This window comes from Apiospora hydei (genome assembly GCF_038363865.1).
Source record: "Apiospora hydei strain CBS 114990 chromosome Unknown utg000009l_segment0_segment0, whole genome shotgun sequence".
Lineage (NCBI taxonomy): Eukaryota > Fungi > Ascomycota > Sordariomycetes > Amphisphaeriales > Apiosporaceae > Apiospora > Apiospora hydei.
Genome location: NW_027117368.1, coordinates 173598 through 195978, shown reverse-complemented (window position 1 = coordinate 195978; position 22381 = coordinate 173598). Strand labels below are relative to the sequence as shown.

Below are 22381 nucleotides of genomic sequence, written 5' to 3'. Positions count from 1 at the left end.
GCCTAAACGACTAGTGTTGTGTAGCGGTCGAAAGTGGATGGCGGGGTGGAATGTGTGATCTTGAGTTGACAGCGGATCTAGATCTAGGCAGCAAACTGCCCCCGGCCCACCCGCAAATCATACATTTGACAACATCACTTTTGTATATAAGTCAACAGATATTAGCTTATGCTAATAGTTTTGAATAGAATGACATTGTCTTTTTCAGAACCCTCTTGAATCTCGCGATGAATTGACTACCCTAGTATCTACTGCCCCCTGCCAGTGAGTCCCCAGCACACACATTACCGAGCGACAGGTCTCACCCGGCAAATCAGGGGCTTCCGATCCCAAACGATCCAACACTTCTGGTCCAGCCAGTCCCCCGTCTCCCTCTCGCACAGCTCCACGTCGAAGTGGTACAGGATGCTGGCCGCCACCAGCCGCATCTCGTGCCACGCCATGTTCTGCCCGAGGCAGTTGCGGGGTCCGTACGAGAAGGGCTGGTGCCAGTCCCGGCGGTCGTCCCGGTACTCGGACTCGGCCCCGCCCAGCCAGCGCTCCGGCACATAGCAGTCGGGGTCCGTCCAGGCCGCGGGCGACCGGGACACCGACGTGTGGTGGACTAGGAGCGTCGTGCCCTCGGGCACCCATTTGCCGAGAACCATGTTGCCGCCCTTGGGGGCGACGCGGGGGTTGCCGTGCGGGACTGGGGGAATATGCGCAGGGCCTCTTGAATGCCTGTTTTATATATATAATCAGTCATTTACTCTTAGTCATTTGTGAGTGTTTGACATCAATGACATACAGGCATTCAAATATTTCAGATTCATTAGTCCTTCCATCGAAATGTCATGTTCGGTCGCGAATGCGGCGCGGATCTCGTCCCTGGCCGCCTCCAAGACGGCAGGGTGGGTAAGCAAGAGGTAAAAAGAGCCCACTGAGCAGCGAGGCCGTGGTTTCCGACCCCGCCGACATCAAGAGCTCCGCATTGGCGTGCATCTCCTTGAGGCCGAGGACCTCCTTGCCGCTCGGGGGCGCGCAGAGGTTCCAGATGTCGGGCTGCGTCGAGCCCCCGGGCCAGCCGCTGGTCCACGCGGTCCTTAGTGTGGTTGAAGTGGCTCAGCTTCAGGTCCGTGATGAACCGGGGCTCCAGCCAGCTGAAGATAGTGCTGATGACGGGGTAGTAGCCGATGAACTGCAGGATCCCCAGGACCTTGATGGCCTCGAAGCTGGACGCGACCCAGGGGGTGTATTTATTGTTATCCAGCTATATAGCCGCGGGTCCACATTAGTAAGGGGTAGGTGTCGAGGTTTCTTCTCCTTTCTGTTCAAGACTTACAAGTCCAAGCGGCTGGCCGAAGGTCAAGTCGCCCATGATGTCGAAGGTGGTGAAGTTGAAAAGGTCGACCAGGTTGGTCTGCTGCCCGGCCGTCTTCGCCAGGTGCCGCACCACCTGGTCGGCGTACTTGCGGAACAGGGGCTCCTGCTGCTTCAAGGACCGGTCCGAGAAGGCAGGACTAAATATCCGGCGAACCCTCGCGTGGTCCTCCTGACTCGCCGTGATGAGGTGTCGCACGCCGTTGATGGGTGGGATGCTGGTTCAAGTCAGTCAACACAGCAACCCAAGGAAAGGGGCTCGGCAGCAGAGATTACATACAACGTATATTTATCTCTGGGATTCTCATCCCTTCCCCTCTCATAACCCAGGACAGCCTTCCAGGCATCGCCGGTGCCGTAGCTGAGATCATTGGGCCCGTATCGGACGACAGGCCCGTACTTGGTGTGAAGGGCTCGCATCCAGGTCACCTGATCACCATTGTAGTTGGCGATCCACCAGGGCATGCGGGTGATCTTGCATAGAGTCGGCCCGGGGATGTCGCGGAGGGGGTGAAGAAACACGCCGTGCACGGCATTGACCAGCAGCCAGCCGAGAGCAACGGCGATGCATATGATGGGAACGCTGAAAAGGGCCCCATTGGCCTGTTGGGCCATGATGTCGTTATAAATGAGAAACATGGTGTCTCGTGATGAGGTCTAAGTCAGGCGTACTAGTCACTTTTTGGGGGTTTGTTGGTGATGTTGGAACGACGACAGAAGTTTGCAAATCCAGGCGGGCTTTTCTATCGGCTGCCTAGAACTGAAGCGGCACAGCACTTCCTCCGCGGACTGAATCTCCAATTCCCCCGCTTTCTTGCCGAGGCTTTGCTTATCCATTCGCTGGTTTTTAATCTCGCGGACTTGTGCGCTCAAGTTGTGCGGCCATGTTGTTTGCTGCAGGTAGGTATTGCAGTGTGGCTTATCCGGTCACTATACTGGAGAACCCCCGACTTGAGTTCCAGGCTCCTCGGGGCTTGCTTCAGCCCACCTTGACTCCTTGGGCTTTTACCTTCAACGACTGTAGAATATTTTATACGGCCATAGCACTACTTGCTGATGCGGCCTTTGGGTGCCAGAATCCATGAAATGATGGTAGGGTATGAAAGGGGGCAATGCGTGTGTAGCATATATCACCGTATGCGATTTTACCGTCTGGGTCAAAACGGTTTCATCGAGGCTGAACCACATAGAAGGCGATACACAATCCTCCTACGAATCGAAATCTCATCCTCGCGATGCAAGACAATAACAATGGGAATAGAGGCGGGAAGCATGGTACTTGCGAATCGAGAGGTGCATATAACAACAACCCTCCACCGCCACCTCCACCGCCACCTCAACCACCTACGGCCGCGAAGTAAGCTTTTTCGACTTAAAGCATACTAAACAAAACACGGTTGTAGTTTTGGATTATGCACCGATGCGAGAATCAAAACCCGATGGCGTAACACACACACACCACAGAGTTACCGTTAAAAGGCACTGCCAACGCCAGTGCAACTTCCCGGCAGCACGCTCGAGGTTCATGGTGAACAAACACTGCTATGGAGGGCCCTGGGGCGGAAGAATCGCGGTTGGGTTTAACAGGTTAATAGTTTATTATGAAATGATTCACTTTATATAGGGTCTATTATCACACTGACGAAGATAATCGGATTAGAAGGATTTATCTCTCTTATTAGGTTATCCAAGTTCGTATTATCTTGGGAGACGGCTTAGTTCACTTTATACTACGAATCTCATCATCTACAACTTGGGCCAACGCCGTCTCACTCGTAGACTTGGCTTTGCAGTTGGTCTTCTTCACTACCCTGGGCTCTTCGGCCTCAAGCACTTCTTGCACCTGCAGCCCTGGCCACCGCTCCCGTAACACGCGGGCCAGGTGCCGGATCCCCCATTCCTCGCACGTGCGATGTCCCACGCACACCACCGCCATGCCCTTCTTCAACGCGGCCTCGAGCCCGGGCTCCCGGACGGCGCCGGTCAGGTACAAGACGCCCCGGCAGTCCATCAAATCCGGAACCAGGCCCATTGCCAACGACATTTCCGCGACCGTGTACACCTCTTCGGGGTGGAATGCGTTCATGATGGCGACGCATCTGATCTCGTCGTCCTTCTCAGCGCCGACGAGGTTTTCGTCCCTCTCTCCTTCGTCGTCGAACCCGAAAACGCCCTCGAACGACCCAAACTCCGTCTCCAATCGCGCCTTCAGCGATGCCCTGTCCGACGCGGTACGAAGCGGCCCCACGATCCCGATAGTTCGGTCCGGATCCCTCTTGTATCCCTGGATGACGCCGGCCCCGGCCACATCCATGCCCAGCCCCGCCGCGAGCGCGGCGTTGTTGCCCACCGTCAGCACCTCGTCAAAGGCCTTGTGAGACGAGACGATGGTCGTGCCCCGGGGCACTCTCCTGCGGTCCAGCATCCACGGGCGGTGCAGGAAGGCCCAGCAGGGTGTGGGCGTCGTCGGTCTTGACCTCGATGAATCCGCTGTTGCTGCCCTGGTCAGGGCATCGTAGAAGCCGGGCGTCGGGGTGATGCTGAGCACCGCGTGTGCCGGCCTGACCGTGGCGGGATTGGGGAATCTCTGTCGTGGGGTGTGGTAGTCAAAGGCCACGTCCCCCTGCCGAACTGGGAGTAGCGACTGGAGAAAGGCTTTGATTTCGGCAATGTTTGGCCGGAGCACGATGGACTGGGTAGTAGTTGCAGCAGCAGTGGTGGTGCTGGCAGGCAAGACCGGGATCAAGCCGGAACTGTGCTGCATGATTGGGATCTACGGCGGGCTGTAGTGGGATCAGCCTGTCGTGAGCTTAACTTCCGTGAAGCCGTGTGATTGCCGGCGTGTCGGGTCGCGGTACATGTGCCTGGTGTTTCTTAAGTTCGGGCCCAAGGAATGAAATTGCACTTTAATCTATGACATCATCCCTGTCGTTATGCGGGCAAGCTCATGATACTAAACTCTAACATTGCTTTTCGCTTTAAACATGCGGGATATCATGCATCTGTCGGTAAGATCTTCCAGAAAATTTGTTTCTTGGCGGCCTTGTGGTCGGCGGGTGCCTTTGTGGGCGAATCTCCACCACTCAACTGACTATCAAGTCAGGGGATGATAGGGAAAGGGACAGTCATCGGACTCTAGGCAGCCATCGGACTCTTGATAGATAGCGCAGCCCGTTGCCACTGAGCAACATACACAAATACGCATCAACAAATAGTGTGTGTCCGCCAAAGCGCTCCCGCCAGCCTGGGCTGCATTTACCATGGAGAGAGAGAGTTAAGCTTGAGTACAAGAAGCCGCCGTTGGTCATTCTAGCTAGATGCGCCTGCGAAGCCCTCCCCAGGCAACGCCATCGCCATGCGCCTCGCAACGCGCGTGGTGGCTTGACTAGGTGAATCTACTGGAGATCACCCTACAGCCAAACCGTTTGGCCAAGTAGATATTACATGCAGGGCAGATCTCGATTTACAAATCCGCCAAGGCTGGACTTGTCAATCACCTCAACACCATCTGTCAATCTCCCCTATTTTTTCGGCCTGGGTAACGCTCAGGCGCATGTTGATTAGATAACCCAGGATCTGAGGTTGTGGAATGGGGAAATGGAAAACCGATGTTGCCTTACCTGAGTGACCCGGTCTATCATGTGTTTACCCAAGTTCCTGGCATCTCCTGAAAAAGCCCACGCCCGACACAAGCGGAGAGGCGTCGTGATGCGCGTGCTGGAGTCAGGCATAACCTGGGGCAACGGAACGTGGCGTCCAGGGGCCGCTGTCCAAACTCGTCATGGCATCGGGGGGCATGACATGGCCCACCGTTACGACTGTTTATTTCCGTTCCCGTGCGAATTCTGCCTAGAGGGAGGAGGTGATGAGTAGTTACACACACACACACCTTGCCCCACGCCGGCGCCAAGTGTCGGCAGAGATATGTCCCGGCCCTCGCGGTGGGCTCAAGTGGTGCCGCGTTAGCCCGATGCTTAGTTTCACCCGTTCGTCTGGTTCCTGTTTCTAAGATTAGTCTCGTGCATATTGTCATCGTTCTGAACGCCCCAAGTACTCCTACACCTTGGTATCGGGTTGAAAGGCTCAGAAGTGAGTAGATTTGGTTTTATTTGAAGAATAATAGACATGTTGAGTTGCGTTTCCCGTGCCCTTAATCGCCAGCCCTAACCGAAAAGTATACTCGGGCAAGTAAATAGAATCCAACCCGGAATGAGGTGCCGAGTTGCCTGGACAGAGCCCAGTTCAAGCCAGACGACAATCCTTCAACCGATTACCCACGATGTACGTTCGTCCGATCGACTGAACTATAAATAGCCACCGACCCGATCGCCCTGTGGCTCAGGCCACACCTGTTGCCGAAAGCCGTTAGGCAGGATCAAGCTACTGCAGGCCAGGCTGAATGCCGTTGAACCTAAAGCACCTTTACGCCCGCTGCAATCAGTAAGTGCTTCTTCTTTCTTCGCGGTGCCTGCTGCGACTCCCATATTCTCGCATCCTCGGACCACAGTCCGGCATTAGCTATGGGCGAGCGAGGAGGAGGCTCCCGTGCTTTACGCTCCAGCAGCGCTGGGAGGCTCTGCCTATGCCTACCTAAACTCTTTCACTCGGTCGGCCATTGCCCCGGCTACCCGGCTACGCGGATCACAAAACATCGCGAATGCGCAGGGCGGGAATAAGGTGGGAGATCCTATAATAAGACATGAGCTGCGTCTCTGTCCTTTTGCCTGATCTTTTCCATCCCATCCCCAGGCTTGGCATTGCTTGCCTCTTTCCGTTCCCATCCTTCCCATCCGGGAGACTCTTACTTTCTTTTTGAATCTTTCGTGTCTTCTACATTTGCCACCATTCGTTACTGGCAACTGGGAAAAATACATCATACTCACAAGTCTACCGGCTGGAAACCGCTGCGATGGGGAACACCGCCAGCACAGCCTCGTCGACAGCACCCAACTGGGGCGTCAGCGTCTCCAACCCGATCCAACTTGCCGGTAGTGACTGTAAGTGCTCTTCAACACGGTGTCGAGGATGCAACACCACAAGCTAACCCGCCGATAGCGCTTTCACCTTTGGGCACGCCCTTTGCGCCCATATTTCCGCCGTTTCTGAAGAACAACCCCCTGCCCAACGGCTTTCCGTGGGGATCACTGTAAGGAGAGGACGGGATAAGCTAAATGAAGACGGCACTAATCACACCCACAGGACCTCGCAAAATGCCAATCCTTACCAATCCATGCCCGACACGGGCGTGACGCGGTCCTACGCCTGGACCATCACCAAGCAAAACGCCGCGCCCGACGGGGTGGAGGTGCCCCTGATCCTGGTCAACGGGCAGTACCCGGGCCCCGTGGTCGAGGCCAACTGGGGCGACTGGATCGAGGTGAAGGTGACCAACAACATGTCCAACAGCCAGCCGGCGGCGATCCACTGGCACGGCCTGCTCCAAAAACAAACGCCCTGGATGGACGGCGTCCCGGGCGTGGGCCAGTGCCCCATCGCCGTCGGCTCCACCTTCACGTACAAGTTCCGCGCCGACCTGTACGGCACCAGCTGGTACCACTCCCACGTCGAGTCGCAGTACGCCTCGGGCAGCTTCGGCCCCATCATCATCCACGGCCCGGACGAGAAGACGCAGTACGACGTCGACGTCGGGCCCGTCATGGTCAACGAGTTCTACCACGAGTGGTGGGAGGACGTCCTCACCGGCTTCCTCAAGAAGGACCCCGTCATCACCCGCTCCGACAACAACCTGATCAATGGCAAGAACGCGTATATGGGCAACAACGCGCCCTTAGCCTCGTTCAACTTCACGTCCGGCAAGACCATGCGCCTGCGTTTCATCAACCCCCTCAGCCTCGGCCGTCGAGAAGATCTCCATCGACGGCCACACCATGACCGTCATCGCCAACGACTTCGTCCCGCTGCAGCCCTACGACACGACCGTCGTCACTCGCGCCCGGGCAGAGGACCGACGTCCTGGTCAAGGGCGGCAACAACCCCAAGGGCTCCTACTGGCTGCGCGCCTTCAAGCCGCCCACGTGCTCCATCTCCAAGGAGAACTCGACCCTGGCCCTGGCCGCCATCTTCTACGAAGGCGCCGACCGCAAGCTCGCGCCCACCTCGCAGCCGCAGTCCAACGCCTACGACAGCTATTGCGGCAACGACCCCTTATCCAAGACGGTGCCCTTGTACCCCATCGCGCCCGGCGACCCGAGCGTGACCGAGGTGATCCCGATCCAGCTCCTCAGCAACGGGACCTCGGACCTGTGGTACGAGGCCGGCCGCACCATGACGGTCGACTACAACGACCCGATTTTGCTGGACGTCAAGCAGGGCCAGCTCGACTTCGCGCCCATCCGCAACGTGCACGACTACGGCACCAACAAGTCTTTGAGGTTCATCTTCGAGAACCCGGGCCAGCAGCCGCACCCGATCCACCTGCACGGCCACAACTTCTTCGTCCTGCAGGAGGGCACCTGCACCTCGGCCCAGGTCGGTAACGGCACCGATGCGTCGGGCGTCATCCACAAGCCCGGCCGCCGCCACGAGGGCCACCGCCCAAGCCGCGCCGTCAGCCGCGTCGAGCGCCGCACTTTGTGGCCCAGCTGGCTGTGGCCCTTCAACCAACCTTCTTCGACTTCTTCAGGCGGGAGCTATGGTGGCGGTTACGGGTATGGTGGCGGAAGCACCGGTAGCGGCAGTGGTAGCGGTAGCGGTAATGGTAACAGTGGCAGCGGAAGCGCCGGCACCCCGTCCGCTGCCGTGTCCAAGGGCCACTGCTGGGACGGCACCATCGTGAACCCCCAGAACCCGCAGCGCCGCGACGTCCAGATGCTCCTGCCGGGCCACTACGTCGTCCTCCAGTGGAACCAGGACAACCCAGGCGTCTGGCCTCTTCACTGCAAGTGACCTCTTCTTCTGTCCCCACTCTCCTTTTCTTTTTCCTCCTTCCTATCCCCTGCGTGAGACGATGAACTCTGCTGACGTTTTGATAAAACCACAGGCCACATCGCCTGGCACGCCTCGGCCGGCTTCGTCTGGATGGTCCTCGAGAACCCCGCCGCGATCCAGAAGGACGCCGCCATCCCCGGCGTCGTGGCGCAGACGTGCCCCAACTGGGACCGGTGGACCGCGATCCCGGGCGACATTGTCGGTAAGTGACCCATTCCCTATCCACACCACTACCAAAACGGGAGAAAAGAAGGATCAAACGAATACTAACGTTATTCGACCATCGTCTAGACCAAATCGGAAGTGGACTCAAAGCTATCTAATCGATTGGTGGTCGGCACTTCCCGTCGGTCGGGAAAGGGGATGTCATAGATGACGACACAACGTCTTAGGAGACGTGGGTAAGTTTATGAGGTATTGGATAATAGAGGGCCACGGTGGGGGGTTTCATTCGTAGATATTAGAGCCGGGGGACTTCAGTGTCATAGATTTCCATGTACTACTAATACCAATTTTCTTCTAGAAACGTATGCTGCACATAGAGTAGGACCTCACAATGAAATCGCATTATGTTGTTTGGATAGTCATTTCATTCGTACTTTTGCTAGATTACACTACACCCCAGCTCAGTCGAGCCCACCCCACTCGCTTTCCTGGCCCTCACTTTCATCGCCATGATCCTCATTCCCCCTCCGCCTGCTACCGGCGATGGCGCCCTGCCTGTTGTTCTCCCTCCGCCGCTCCCACGCGCTCTTGGACGTGATCTGCGCATTGGTGCCGCGCCGCGACTCCACGCCGCTCTTCTTGAGCTTCTGCTTGTCCTCCTTCTTGACCTTCGGTAAGGCGTCCATCAGCCACTTGGGCACGGCGTCCTGGTTGCCGTCCTTGCCGGCCTGCTTCTCCGACAGCGTGATGACGTTGGCGATGCTCCTCAAGAAAGGGATGTCCTCCTTGGTGTACATGGTCACGGCATCTCCAGTGCCACCCGCTCGAGCAGTACGGCCGACACGATGCACGTACCCGGCCACGCTGGTTGGGATATCGTAGTTGATCACGCCGTTGACGCCGCGGAAATCGATGCCTCGCATGAGCAAGTCGGTGGTGATGAGCACCCAGATCTCGCCCGCCCTGAAGCGGGCAATGATCTTGCTTCGCGCCGTCTCGGACATGGACGAGTGTAGAGCTGCCACGCGTGTGGATCCGCCAGCCTCGACCGGGAACTCGTACTTGAGTTCGTCGTGGAGAGACGTGGCTCGATCTATCGTCTGCACGAAAACGAGGAACGGCAAGTTCATGTCTGGTAGCGCCTCGTTGGTGCCGGTAGGGTGCAGCAGCTGCCGCATGGTGTAAAGCTTGCCACGCTCGTTGTCTCCCGTATAGATGAGGCGATGCTTGATGTTCTTGACGGCGGTGTCCTTTAGACCCACGACAAGTCGGACCAAAGGAGATCCTGACGATTCGCCCTGCTGCCTCTTCTCGAGCTCCTGTACCAGCAGTGTCTCGATGTTTGAGCCCATAGTGGCAGAGAAGCACATGAGCTGCAAAGACTCGCTGGTGCAAGAAGCCAGGATTCCCTGAGTCTGCTCTCTGAACAGCTCATCCAATAGCACATCGCCTTCGTCCAGGATCAGCGTTCTCACCGTCGGCAACATTTTCTTCGTCTTTTCGCGGTTCAGGAAGTTGAGAAGTAGCATGGGGGTAGTGACAAGAATGTCGGCCTTGGTCACAGCCTGTGATACTGTGGTCTCGTCTTCGCTTTCGTCGTCGGACTCCTCCTTGTCTTCCTCGTCGACATCGCTCTCGTTATGGGACTCTTGGGCGACTTCAATATCGGATGCTTCCGCTGCAACGCGCATGCCCTTCTTGAACAGGACGATCTTCACACCGGTACCCGCGGCCAGCTTCTGGCCCTCGTTGGCGATCTGATGCGCAAGCTCGCGGGTGGGGGCAAGGACGATTGCGTCGAGGGATTGCTTGTTTCCTTTCTCTTGCGACTTTTTCCGCTGAGCGAGTATCCGGTTGATTGTGGGGATCAGGAATGACAGGGTTTTGCCGCTGCCAGTCGGGGCGACAGCAAGGAAGTTGACGTGGTCGGCGTCGTCGAGTGTGTCGGTCACTGCAGATTTCGGGTTGAGCAGTAGAGGCAGACTGCCCATCTGCACTTCGGTCGGGAGTCGGTAACCATGCTCTGCGAGATTGGCGACCAGTCTTGCCGACACATTGTAGGTTCCCTTGAGCTCGTTGAACGAGGTGAGAGGTCGGGGGTACAGCGACTGCTTGGCGTCTGCTGCCTTGGCCTCGACCTTCTGCTTCTTCTTATCCTTCTTCTTCGACTTCTTGACCTTGGACTTCTTCTCCTCCTGACTCGACAGAATCGTGAACTTCAACTTGTGGCCCTTCAATATTTGGTAGATTTCGTCATGGCTCATGGGAGGGGGCGCGCTGGTCGCCTGCTTCTTCGCAGGTTTCTCCTCGTCCTCGGCCGGCGCCGGAGCAGGTTTAGTCGTCTCCTTAGGCGCGAAGAAATCGACATTGTCGTCAGCGGCGCTGGCGTTTTGGGTGAGGGCCTCGTCTGCTTTGCGCTTGGTGCCTCGTATCGTGAAATCCGTGTAGAGTTGGGGATTGGTCGGCTTGGGGGAGGGGCAAGCGATTTCTCCGGTTTCGCCGACTTTTTGGTCCCGCGGGACAGCACCTTCAACAAATCCATGACAGCGCTGGTGTCGGTTCGTATGAGTCGCGATCTTGAGGGAAGTCTCTATTGTCGAGTCGTCGTCATTGTTGTCGCGTGGGCTGCTTGCTCAATTGGAATTCGATGCGCTGCAATGGGGATCGATAGACGCTAAAACTTTTGGGCGGTGAAAAGTTTCTGCCAGTCCAGCGCATTTAGCTTCTCTTCAGCGAACCCCACCAGAGTTATTATGGTGCTTCTTAATTGGGCGGGACACGCTCCGAGTCGCCTAAACACCGAGAGACAACCTCGTTCGTCCAACATAAGTACACTGCAAATGCAATTACTAAAGCAGATATATGATTTGGAGAAATGGATGGCTATGAAAGAAATTCGTCCACCTGTATCCTAATCCCTTGATTTTCCTTGGGCAAACTTTTGCGAAGGTCTAGTCAATCGTCAAGTAAAGTCGCCCCTTTCTGACTAACACTAGACAATCCACTTGAGTGATCTAAAAGGGGATAATTCTTCAGCACCAGTTGGCAACCAAATCTACGTCGCATGACTTGATCTCATATAACTTGATAATACACCTACATACGAGATTCCAGATCAAATAATAAAAAATGGAATCCGTGTAAACAACCAGAAATTGGTCCCTCTACCAAGCTCTTTGATGTCTTGTCCGGCCCGCTTTCATAGGCAAATTCAACCACAGTGTCCTTTCTGATTTTGGTAAGGGATATACGCACTATTTTCACCTGGCTGTCTCTTTTGGAAATATTCATCGCCACGGCTTCGAGTCGCTAGGCCGGATCGTGAGATCCCTACGGCGCATTTCGGCCGTACAAGGGTTGCACGTGTCTCAAGGGATAGTAGTTGCCACTGGATTGTAGGCTATGGAAACATGGCAGCTTGGCCAGGAGAGGGCGGAGGGCAGTCATGGCCGCGGCGAGGATACTGGTAGCGACCTCGAGGATGGAGCTGAGCGGTGTCGTAGTTAGCCCTGCGTTTCATTGACTGCCGAGATTTCCATCACCGGCTAGGTGTGGCTACTTTACTAGATGTTCGCTTTCAGCGTTATGTTGATAATGCTAGGTCCAGCGATTCCGGTTTCCACCGAAATCTTTGTTATAGCGATCACATACTTCAGCCGTATGATAGTCATCACAGTGCTCCTATAACGCCCCAGGTTAGGATAATCAACAAAGGAGGGGTCGTTCCACCGATTGACTAGTCACTCACACTAAACCCAGTCCCAGAAGAGCTAAAACGGAGAGTTTCAGCTTGAAATGAATCTGAACCTTTCGAAGCATATAGACAGGAGACACCTGTAAGCGTATAGTCGTTAGCCCACCAGGAAAGCTCTTCGCGTCATGTATGGAGAGGAGGGACATGCTGCAAAAATAGTCGTAAAAAGTACGTCACCCGCGGATATAACAATCCCAGCGGAGCCGATAGTACTGGCCGACATGCAGCTCCCCGGCGCTGTACCCGCGAGATCCCAAGCTTTGGACAGCGGCCGGCACTGCAGGGCAATGACCAAGGCACCACCTAGAAACCATACCGCGGTCATGGCGATGCACCCCACTAATAGCCATCGCATTCTGCGCATATCGGAGTTGTTTGTGAGCCGGAACAACACGAGGCCCACACCGATCTTGGAAACTCCAGAGGAAAGAAGGTAGACGACGGCGGCAATGGTGAAGTACTTGGCCGCGGTCCTTGGGTCAAAACTCGGTTTCATGACCGTGGCCCCGATCCCGTATCGCACTGCTGTCAGTTCCATCACCCCGAATATTACAAATCCGACCTAGTCATACGCCATGCCAGCATTAAAATATGACCTTCTCGTCGAAGAACGTGACAAGACGGCTCAATGCTGCGTGTTCTGTGGGTGTGGGAAAGTCACGTACAAATGACAAGAGCATGGCGAAGTCATCGTAGCCAACTGCCCCTTGGATCTCCGGACATGGAGCCTCAGGCCCACGGCTATGCTATCAATGATAATGAATGTGATGATGACTGGGAAGTAAGCATCGCGCGCAGCCATGATAATAATTGTGGAAGTCGAGCCCGAAACAAAACGTGAATATAAGCCGGTCTCTATTAGTAATCCGATGGGAGTTTCAGTACTGGGGAATCATGGCGTTTCTCAGGCACTCACTACACATGAATTTTCACAAGGATAAAGGCATTGTTCGACTTGGGCTCTCACTGCAACCGGACAACCCCGATTTCCCGAGATACTGAACGAATCAAAGGACGAAGAGTCCTTGGACCTTTTATGCATGGAACACAGTCAGCATTTTCCAATAAACACTTTAGCCTAATGCGAAGATTGTGTCGCTGCTGTCCAATGATATGTTGAGACCAAACATCCTCTAGCATTCCTCTCCGCAACCCCTGAATGCCAAACATATTTCAGCTCAAAGATTCGGCCCGGCCCGGTAGAACGGACCGAAACGTGACGCCCTCGTGCAGGCGCTGTTCTCTATTAGTGGGCCTATGGGTAGACCCAAGTCCATGGGTCGACCGTGATATGTTGTACCTCAAAGTAGGTATGAATATAGAGGGAGAGAACATGAGGGGTTTCGAGGCTCGTGTCGCGCAAGTACAAACTATTTAACTTGCACCCCAATAATAAAAGGTTGATTTCGTTCATATTTTCTTTTCGAGGGCAACTCAACTTTATAACGATGGCACATGTATCCAACAACACAATATGGCCATGCCGATGACCACCGAGGAGATCTCGGTCGAATGGCTGAGTAGCATCCTCGGTCACAAGGTGCACTCCTTCACCGTCACATCCACCATTCTGAACCAGACGACCGGCAAAATTTTCCTCGACCTCAAGTACGAAGACGGAGCTGCTGCCGACGAAAAGTGCAGACCCGCCCACCTCTGCCTCAAGGGCTCCTTCAACCCGGCCATGACCACCATGCCCGGCTACGTGAGCTCCTATACATGGCCTATTCCTAGGAAGCCGAGTTCTTCGCCCGCGTAGCGCCCAAGCTCCCCACCGAAGTCCTGCACCTGCCGAATGTCTGGTGGGCCGGCGCGAGCCCTGTGCAGAAGCAGGCCATCTGCACAATGGAGGACCTGAACCGGCGCCCGGGGATCCGCCATGGTGCTGGACCCAGCGCGCCCGCCGTACCGCGACCAGGCGTGCACGACGGCGGCCCTCGAGAAGCACTTCGCGACCCGGAACCCGCGGTTCTTGTGTTTCCTGCACGGCGACGCCCACGTCGGCAACCTGTTCGTCAACGACGGGGGCCCGCCTTCCTCGACTAGCAATTCGCGTCCATCGGCAGTGCGTTTCACGACGTGGCGTGCTACCTCGCCGGCGGCACGAGGACGCCGTGCTCGAGCACTACCTCGCGACGCCCGCGCGGCTCGGCGGGCCGGAGCGCTACTGGCGCCGCGACGAGGAGGTGCGGCAGGAGTACCGGAAGTGCCTCATCTTGGGGATGGGCTGGTGCTCACGCCCGAGCAGATTCAGAAGCGCGAGCGCGTCGAGGCCATGACCGAGCGGTATGCTGCTGCCTTTGAGGACCACAAGGTCATTCAGTTGATTGAGTCCTTACCATAGCCCTCGCCAACTTCTTATCCGTCGTCGCTGTCACCTTATTAGTGTGTTGCTTGTTTGGTGCCTGGATGCAACAGCGAGAGTCTCCAGCGAAGGATTGGACGCCGGTTTCACCTTTGGTCGATTTAGATATACCTGCTCAAAGCTACCTACCAACTCGTTGTTTCACAGGCGAGCTACTCTTTAGGACTTCCATTGCAGGTAAATGCAGTCGCAATTGAATGATACGATACATTTGATACGAGAGCGGTATGAGTGACGGCGGCGGACGATCAAATAATTGTATTCGTCTTGTGTCACGATTGATATCGAATGATGCGGGAGCCAAGACAAACGAAATGGTTGACAGGTCGCCAAGGATCAGTTCATCAGGAACGAGCCGCGCCCTAGCGCAAGGAAAACCGTGGGTGGACGCTAAAAAAGCCCCCAAGGTTACTTAGTTCCTAGAAATACTACCCGCCGAAGAACATCTAGGGGAATCAGAGCAGTTGAAACATTGCCAATGACAGTATTCCGATTCCTTTGCAAGATTTCCACAGTTGCAGTGTCCGTCTTCGATGTGAGTTCATGATCGTATTTTTTCTCTCTCGTATTCGTGTTTCCTCTTCTTCCTCAAGTTGGATACGATACTTCAAAACAGCGGCCTGTTTCTGCAAATGCACCTGCTGACTGTCAATCGGGTTTCAGGGGGTTGGAACCAGGCGCTTGGCCTCGCCATGTCGCTTGACTCCTGCCAAGAGACATCCTTGTCATTGAGTCCAGATTCTCCCACCAAACTCCATGAAAATGCCTAGTTTTGAAATCGGCCGATCTAATGGAGGCCAACTCAAAATCCACGACATTCAAACCCGAATGCAATCCTACTACCTCTAGGTGGATGACACGACACGTTCATGGATTGACAGACAAGGACACACAATCAATGTCTGAATCATCACCTTGCAGCACGCACCCGGGCCAAAGGGACTTTTTATGTATTTGGAGGCGGTCTATTGCCGGGGCCAGTGACTTTAACCGTATTGATGTCCACCAAAGTCCACCAGTCACGCCGTCTTGGCCCCCGGTCGGGCCTCATGCTTCCGCAAACCGCGTGACGATCGAGGGGTATACCCGGCTATCTACCCCACAGTCTACCATAGATTGGATCCTATATTAGCCGCTGCAGTCTCCGAATTGACCTGACATCTAGTCATCTACGTCACGCAGGCTATGGAAGCCTGGACGCCAAATAAGAACTCCCGAAAATGGAGAGTATGCACGGGGTTGGGGACGTCGCCACTATATGTCCTCAATTAAGGAACGCAGGCCTAATGGGGAAGGTTGAGCACCGCCTTAACGGGGAGGACACAGCCCAGAAGACTTGCGCATACGAGTACCGGGCAAGTAATCTATAAGAAGCTTGTCCCTCGAGTATGAATGACTAGTGCCGTTGATCTCATGCGCCATTAGACATCGCACCGTCCTCCAGTACAGCAGCCACCCTCGATTGATTGATATCAACACCGCCAAGAACAACCACGATGCAGCTCAAGTTCGCCCTCCTCACGGCCGCGCTCGCCACCCTCGGCAACGGCCAGTCCCCGACGCAGGTCAGCGGCTTCAACGCCGGCCCGACCCGGCTGGGCATGTGGGTGTACGTGCCGCGGACGCTCACCAAGCCCGCGCCCATCGTCGTCGCCGTACACCACTGCCAGGGCTCCGCGCAGGGCTACTCGCAGGAGACGCGCTACCAGCCGCTCGCCGACCAGCACGGCTTCATCATCATCTACCCCAACTCCAAGTCGGGCGGCGGCTGCTTCGACGTCGCATCCACAGCCAGTAGGCCTCCCTGCTCAGTCCTACCCATCCAATTCCTTCCATACTGACAGATAACCCCAGCCCTGACCCACAACGGCGGCGGCGACAGCCAGACCATCGCCAACATGGTCGACTACGCCGTCAAGAACTACGGCGGCGACCGCAATCGCACCTTCGTGACGGGCAGCAGCTCGGGCGCCATGATGACGCAGGTGCTCGCGGGCGCGTACCCGGACGTCTTCAAGGCCGCCTCGGCCTACAGCGGCGTCCCCGACGGCTGCTTCTTCGTCCAGGGCTCGACCGCCACCCAGGACCCGCCCGGCTGGAACAACCAGTGCGCCAACGGCCAGGTCTCCAAGTCGGCCGCCCAGTGGGGCGACGCCGTGCGGTCGTACTACCCGGGGTACACCGGGGAGCGGCCGCGGATGCTGATGTGGGTTTACCGTTCATGTTATAAGAGAGAGAATTGTATGGCTGACAAATACTGCAATATAGCTGGCACGGAACCGCCGACAACACGCTCCGATACCCCAACTGTAAGTCCAGATGCGAACCTCTTGCTGGCCGTACCCTTACTGACACGCCATTTGCAGACCAAGAATCCATGAAGCAGTGGTCCAACGCGCTCGGCCTGACAACCTCCAAGCAGGCGCAAAACAACCCCCAACAAGGATACACGCAGACCATCTACGGCGACGGAACCTCCACCACGGCCAAGCTGGTGGGTTACAGCGGTGCCGGCGTCGGCCACACGGTTCCGGTGCACGAGTCTATGGACATTGCCTTCTTCGGCATTGCATAGAAAAATCAGTTTCCGCTGTGATGTGTATGGGGCCGGATTACTACAAATCGTACATAGCAACCAAAAAAGGAGATAGGGTCTTCTGCTACTACGGCAGTGACGTCGAGATTCAAAACACTTACCTAGTTGTGTATCGTTCAAGTATATATGGAATTTAATATTGCTTGCATGATAGCTTTGGGCGCTTGCCAAATTGGGCTCAGTTTTTATAACACCCAAACATATGCGCCGTACACGGTAAAAGCTACTGCTGTGATAATGAAGCCCCTTGCTTCTATTCTCGTAAGACAATATCCCATGCTGCTCTATGTTACATAGGAAATAACATCACGACCTAACTGTACTAAACCAGGTCCCATACCAGAGACAATGCCAGACTCCCAAACTCCAAGCCCCGCTATGCAGTACGCCTTTCAAGAGTTCCTCCAAGACCCACGGAAGAGGTGCTTGACCAATGCCGCCTCCGGGATCGATCCATCATTAGTGGCCCCGGAGTGCGGCTGTCCCATGCCAAACCCATCAATACCCAAAATAAGGATATCACCAAACAGCGTGGGCTCTTGTATCCCAGACAGGTTGGCCAGCGTCGTGATGTCCGGCCACGCCTGCTGTATCTGCTCGAAGACCACGTCGGTCCAAGCCGCCGGCCCCGTCGAGTTCATCGTCTCGAAGCTCGTAGGCCTCAACTCGTCCATCGTCGTGTTATACACAACGTCGGCCAGCTCGTGGAGCGACGCCAGGGCCCGGTCGGCCATGGCCCGGAAGACCGGGTGGCCGGGAGCGGCCGCGATCGTCCACTGGCAGAACTGGAGGTCGTGGGGGATCTCGGCCCACATGCCTCCGTCGCGGCGGTCGAACTCGATGCCGATGACGAGCCTCGCGGCGTCTCGCAGGTGCGGCGGAACCCAGTCTTTGATGGGCTTCATGGCGATGGTGTCGATATCGGTGTAAACGCCGCCTTCTGTGTAAAGAAGCAGGTAGCGCAGGAGATCCGACTTCAGGCCGTGGTTGCTCACGGCCAGATAGGTGTCGACGAGGTCCTTATCGGTGGCCTGGACGAACTGCTCTTGAACGTAGTCATCGCCCCACTGGCGGCCCACGAGTCTGTAGTGGTGGTCTGGGTTCATACCAAGCCAGGTAGCCGTCTCGCGGAGTTGTGGGGTGTGGACATAGTGCTCTGCAGCTCCCTCTTGTTGGAACCAAATCTGCCAGATGTTCTGGGGGATGAGAGGGGCTGTAGGGGTTTCCAGGGTTTCAGGGGTTTGAATTGCGTATTGGCTTGGCTCGGTGTGGTGCCGGAAGGTCAGAAGGAGCGTGAGGAACGCAAAGATGGCGCAAAAGCCTACAAGATCCTTTCGCTTCCGCCAGGGAAACGCGGCCAATGCTCCCATGTTGCAAAAGTGTGAAAGGTAAGCAAGTGATTAGGTATTCGAAAATGAGATCGCCTCGACGGGGACGCGATGACTGAAGGTAGAAGAGATAAGAAGTGACTAGGGAATTATCAATGAACGTAGAAGTGAAACGAGACAATCGCTGTCGGGGAGAGCGTTCCGGGGAGCGCCTGGGCGGGCATTTCAATAACTTTTCTGTTCCTTGTTCATTAACGGGTGTTGGTCTTTCGACGTTTCGGGCGGCAAAGTGGATGTTGGGGGCAGGCTGCTCCAGGGGCTTGCACCAATTACATTGGCGACCCACGACTGAACCATTCTCTCGGGCTCGGTCACCTCCAATCACAGCCCACTCTCTAACCGCATCCCACGCCTCGGCAGCAATGCAACCTCTTCCATCGTACGACCTTTCCTGGGCGGGCCGAGCACCAACAGACTGGGGGCTAGCCGACTGTTGCTCTGTTGGTTCCAGAGCTGCGAAACTCAGGTTTAGGGGGCACGCGGGAGTGGGATTGTTATTTGAGTCTGCTGTGTCAGAGCGACCGGTGGGTTTCTTACCATGTCTTTGGGATTTCTGTCTCCGTGATTTTCTATCGTCTTTTTGTCTAGACGCCTACAATCTCGTTGCTCCTTCACGACCACACCACAATACTCTTTCTTCATCGCGACTTAGACGCGTCGATGTGAAATGTCGTCGTATTTGACGCTTGATCCGTCATGGGCGGCACCAAGCTCCTGCTTGGCCAGCACGGCGTACTACTACATGGTAGTAAGAACGTACTCGGCGGGCATCATCTTCTCCGAGATGTTCGGAGCGCCCACGCCGCTTCTGATGAGTGCAGATCCGACCGGGCCCTGCATACCACCGGGCTTCACCACCGAGACTCCCTACATGACCGATGGACCGTGTCCCACCGGCTACTCGAGGCTTGTGCGACCGGCGCCACATTTTCGGGTGCTACCGCAAGCTCCGTCACTTGCTGTCCCAGGTCCGTTGAGTTCCCGGCCAACCTTTGCAGTCTGTGAGCGATATCAGGCCATTGCTAACAGTCCTAGTGGCGCTTTCAAGTTCGCCTGCCACGGCGAGACCTACGGTTGCCTGGCCACGGCCAACAAGGGCGATGTCTGGACTGGCACCAGGACCGATATCGCCCTGACTCCCAACACACAGGCGCCCGAGACACACACGGCATACCCCGGGGAGTCACTCTGGGCCTGGGGCATCAAGTTCATCAGGGTGGGTCGTCAAGACTTGAATTCCAGCGCTGGAAGGCTCTACTAACCACGTACGATCCCAAGACTCCGACAGCCACAGAGAGCCCTACCAGCACGGCAAAGGAGACGGGAGCGACCGCCACGGGGCCAGTTGCAACTGTGCCCACGGCGAGCATCACAAACTTTGAGTCGACGAGTCCACCACGATCCACCGCCGTTGAACCCGAGTCCGTGCAATCGACCCCATCCCAAATCAGCCCTGGTGCTACGGCTGGAATTACCGTCGGGGCCATGGCAGGGGCACTCGTGCTCGCCCTGGTTGCGTGGCTCCTCTACCGCCGCAAGCGTCGTCAACGCCAGCCCGCAGTCCAGCAACACGATCCGCAATACCATCCCACAGCGACCTGCAGCCCACAAGAGTATTATAATGCACAACCGCCTTACCCTCAGAGCAAAGCCGAGCTTGGGCCTGGGGGCGAAAGGTACATGCCCGCCGAACTGCAATAAACCTGTTCGATGAAAATATTGGCGTATATTCTTTTCGACGACAGATAGAATTATTTGTACATACTTGGTTTATATTAATACGTATGGGAATAGTGATTCAATTTGTGATAGTTATCATTCCGTGTGAGCCAAGGCTCGTAATTGCCACGGCAGTCGAATGAGCTGCTGCGGAAGCTATTCTGTTGTCAACGCTATTGGCCATCGCGTCTTGACCGGCCTGGTTTTCAACAGATGCATGATATTGCGCTAGCGCTGGTCTCAGTAAGGGGAACGGCTTACTTGATCGCCTTTGTTTCACACAGTTGGAGCAATCCGGGTCGCAAAAATACGTGTCATTACTACTATATCCAGTCCTTGCCAAACGCTCCTCCACCAGGACCCTGACGATATCATAAGATCACGGCAATTGTGGCTCGACCATTCCCTCCAGATTCCCTTGAATTTAAATCTCAAAACGATTGCTCCTCTAGCCAGCTCTCACCAAGCCAATATTACGGCCGAGAAAATAAAGTTGTATCTAACTTACTATATTTGGCGTACGGTATCAAGAAGCTTCATTGAGCATCTGTTCAGATAGCACAACATGTAGAATTTTCAAATCGAGACATCGTATTGACCTATCCTAAAACAAGAAGTCATGAAGGGAAATAAAAGGAGACGTTGAAGCTGAGGACTAGTGCCAATGCTGAGCCATGCTGGCTCGAATACCACAACTAGCGCTGGTTAGTCCAGCTTTCCTGTTCATAAAGTTCATGTTGTATGATTTCCAGTTCCGTCTCGCTCCGGATTTGTGCGGCCATCAACGGTTCACCGTCCAGGGTTTTGAACGTCGACATATCCTTCTCGACAGGCTGAATACAATTGTAGTTATCGTCTTTGAACAGTGCCGTATACATGGACGACATGTGGTAGCTGGCCAGCTTTCGACTGAAGTCTCTGACGGCGGCACCATAGACACGACCTGGCATCTGATCGGTGTGGATTGCGGTAAGTTAAAATGGTTATACTTCAACGGATGGGTACATATCAACTCACCACAGCCTTGTAGTCTTTGTAAGCCTTCTCGTTTTCCGTCTTGGAATATACCGTGTCAACGCTTGTCAACGCTGTCTTGACAGATTGCCCAGCTGTTGGGCCACGCGTCACGGGGTCGTTCTGGCAAACGATGTTCAAGATTTCCCCCGGAGCAACGCTCTCCATGTATTCTGCCGCTTGCCGTGTAAATACCGCATACGGCCCAATGAACACGGCGCGGGCGGATCTAGGCTTGACGCTTGCAAGTCCGATCTTTGCGAAGAGTACGTTGCCAATGGTAGTCCCGGCGCTGTGGCCGACAAGGATGAATTCCGGCTCCGACTCGAATCCCAACGGGATATATTGATCAATCTGCTCGAGGAGAGACAAAGATAACGTGCGCTTCTCTCCGTTGGCACCTTTGCAGTAGTACTTGCTATTGAGCCAATCCCAAGTGCTCTTCTTGACCTCACCATTGTCACAGCCCGGAAAGATTTTGCTCGCCGGCACGCGATCATCGTGATTGAAGCCAACGGATTTGAAACCGGTGCTGTTGAAGATCTCGGTGCTCCAGAAGTTGGTGCCTTTGCTGAATGCGTACAATGTGTTCGACTCGGGGTCCCGAATGAGAATAACCCATGGGACCAGCTCAAACTGCTCACCCGGTTTAAGTTCCTGGGATGGTTAGCAGGCCCTGCAAATAGGTCACTCTCATAAAGACGAGCCTGGGCGTTCCCGTACCTCTTCCTTCTACATGAGTGTCAGCAATTGCGGCTCTTTCCGGTCAGCATTTTCGCAAGAGCGCAATACTCACATCAAGCGGGTAGACCCAGCGTGGGCGACGACCGGTTTCGAGGTATGCCTGCGTGGCTGAGTAGAGGACCTTTTCCAGACGAGCCTTGTTAGGCAGTACTCCAGAGGCAACGAGTTTCTTGATGTCTGCTTCCAACGGGTCCATCACTGTCTTGTCGTGATTGATGATTATGCCGGGGTCCACCTTGCCATCCAACCCGATTAATTGACTGTGTTTGAAAGTGAGAGCCTGCTTGATCTCAGGGATGACCTTCGTCGTCTTTCGTGGAGGCATGAAA

General features: G+C 55.3%; 11 protein-coding genes across 11 annotated transcripts; 4 read left to right on the top strand and 7 right to left on the bottom strand.

Moving 5' to 3' along the window:
* Positions 1-284: 284 nt before the first annotated feature.
* PG997_011790 (cytochrome P450) lies at positions 285-647 on the bottom strand (the record flags this gene model as incomplete). The annotated part of the gene is made up of 1 exon (XM_066816105.1): positions 285-647. One exon carries the CDS (start codon positions 645-647, stop codon positions 285-287), a length of 363 nt encoding a protein of 120 aa, XP_066661797.1.
* A 164-nt stretch (positions 648-811) lies between these two features.
* Positions 812-1974, bottom strand: PG997_011789 (cytochrome P450; the record flags this gene model as incomplete). Its single annotated transcript, XM_066816104.1, has 3 exons — positions 812-1249; positions 1322-1577; positions 1640-1974. The coding sequence occupies 3 exons, from the start codon at positions 1972-1974 to the stop codon at positions 812-814; spliced, it is 1029 nt and encodes a 342-aa protein (XP_066661796.1).
* A 1105-nt stretch (positions 1975-3079) lies between these two features.
* On the bottom strand, positions 3080-4123 carry PG997_011788 (uncharacterized protein; the record flags this gene model as incomplete). The annotated part of the gene is made up of 1 exon (XM_066816103.1): positions 3080-4123. One exon carries the CDS (start codon positions 4121-4123, stop codon positions 3080-3082), a length of 1044 nt encoding a protein of 347 aa, XP_066661795.1.
* A 2145-nt stretch (positions 4124-6268) lies between these two features.
* Positions 6269-8630, top strand: PG997_011787 (multicopper oxidase; the record flags this gene model as incomplete). Its single annotated transcript, XM_066816102.1, is given in 7 exon segments — positions 6269-6356; positions 6415-6505; positions 6559-7190; positions 7210-7298; positions 7342-8257; positions 8360-8509; positions 8599-8630. 7 exon segments carry the CDS (start codon positions 6269-6271, stop codon positions 8628-8630), a joined length of 1998 nt encoding a protein of 665 aa, XP_066661794.1.
* A 303-nt stretch (positions 8631-8933) lies between these two features.
* On the bottom strand, positions 8934-11014 carry PG997_011786 (uncharacterized protein; the record flags this gene model as incomplete). Its single annotated transcript, XM_066816101.1, has 2 exons — positions 8934-10937; positions 11000-11014. The coding sequence occupies 2 exons, from the start codon at positions 11012-11014 to the stop codon at positions 8934-8936; spliced, it is 2019 nt and encodes a 672-aa protein (XP_066661793.1).
* Positions 11015-12221: 1207 nt separating this feature from the next.
* On the bottom strand, positions 12222-12764 carry PG997_011785 (uncharacterized protein; the record flags this gene model as incomplete). The annotated part of the gene is made up of 2 exons (XM_066816100.1): positions 12222-12242; positions 12399-12764. 2 exons carry the CDS (start codon positions 12762-12764, stop codon positions 12222-12224), a joined length of 387 nt encoding a protein of 128 aa, XP_066661792.1.
* Positions 12765-13700: 936 nt separating this feature from the next.
* Positions 13701-14570, top strand: PG997_011784 (kinase-like domain-containing protein; the record flags this gene model as incomplete). Its single annotated transcript, XM_066816099.1, is given in 3 exon segments — positions 13701-13931; positions 13961-14131; positions 14145-14570. 3 exon segments carry the CDS (start codon positions 13701-13703, stop codon positions 14568-14570), a joined length of 828 nt encoding a protein of 275 aa, XP_066661791.1.
* A 1517-nt stretch (positions 14571-16087) lies between these two features.
* Positions 16088-17166, top strand: PG997_011783 (Acetylxylan esterase A; the record flags this gene model as incomplete). Its single annotated transcript, XM_066816098.1, has 4 exons — positions 16088-16385; positions 16446-16797; positions 16860-16900; positions 16958-17166. 4 exons carry the CDS (start codon positions 16088-16090, stop codon positions 17164-17166), a joined length of 900 nt encoding a protein of 299 aa, XP_066661790.1.
* A 413-nt stretch (positions 17167-17579) lies between these two features.
* On the bottom strand, positions 17580-18557 carry PG997_011782 (uncharacterized protein; the record flags this gene model as incomplete). The annotated part of the gene is made up of 1 exon (XM_066816097.1): positions 17580-18557. One exon carries the CDS (start codon positions 18555-18557, stop codon positions 17580-17582), a length of 978 nt encoding a protein of 325 aa, XP_066661789.1.
* A 685-nt stretch (positions 18558-19242) lies between these two features.
* On the top strand, positions 19243-20276 carry PG997_011781 (uncharacterized protein; the record flags this gene model as incomplete). The annotated part of the gene is made up of 3 exons (XM_066816096.1): positions 19243-19526; positions 19605-19791; positions 19818-20276. The coding sequence occupies 3 exons, from the start codon at positions 19243-19245 to the stop codon at positions 20274-20276; spliced, it is 930 nt and encodes a 309-aa protein (XP_066661788.1).
* Positions 20277-21302: 1026 nt separating this feature from the next.
* Positions 21303-22377, bottom strand: PG997_011780 (uncharacterized protein; the record flags this gene model as incomplete). Its single annotated transcript, XM_066816095.1, has 2 exons — positions 21303-21965; positions 22105-22377. 2 exons carry the CDS (start codon positions 22375-22377, stop codon positions 21303-21305), a joined length of 936 nt encoding a protein of 311 aa, XP_066661787.1.
* Between the last annotated feature and the right edge of the window lie 4 nt (positions 22378-22381).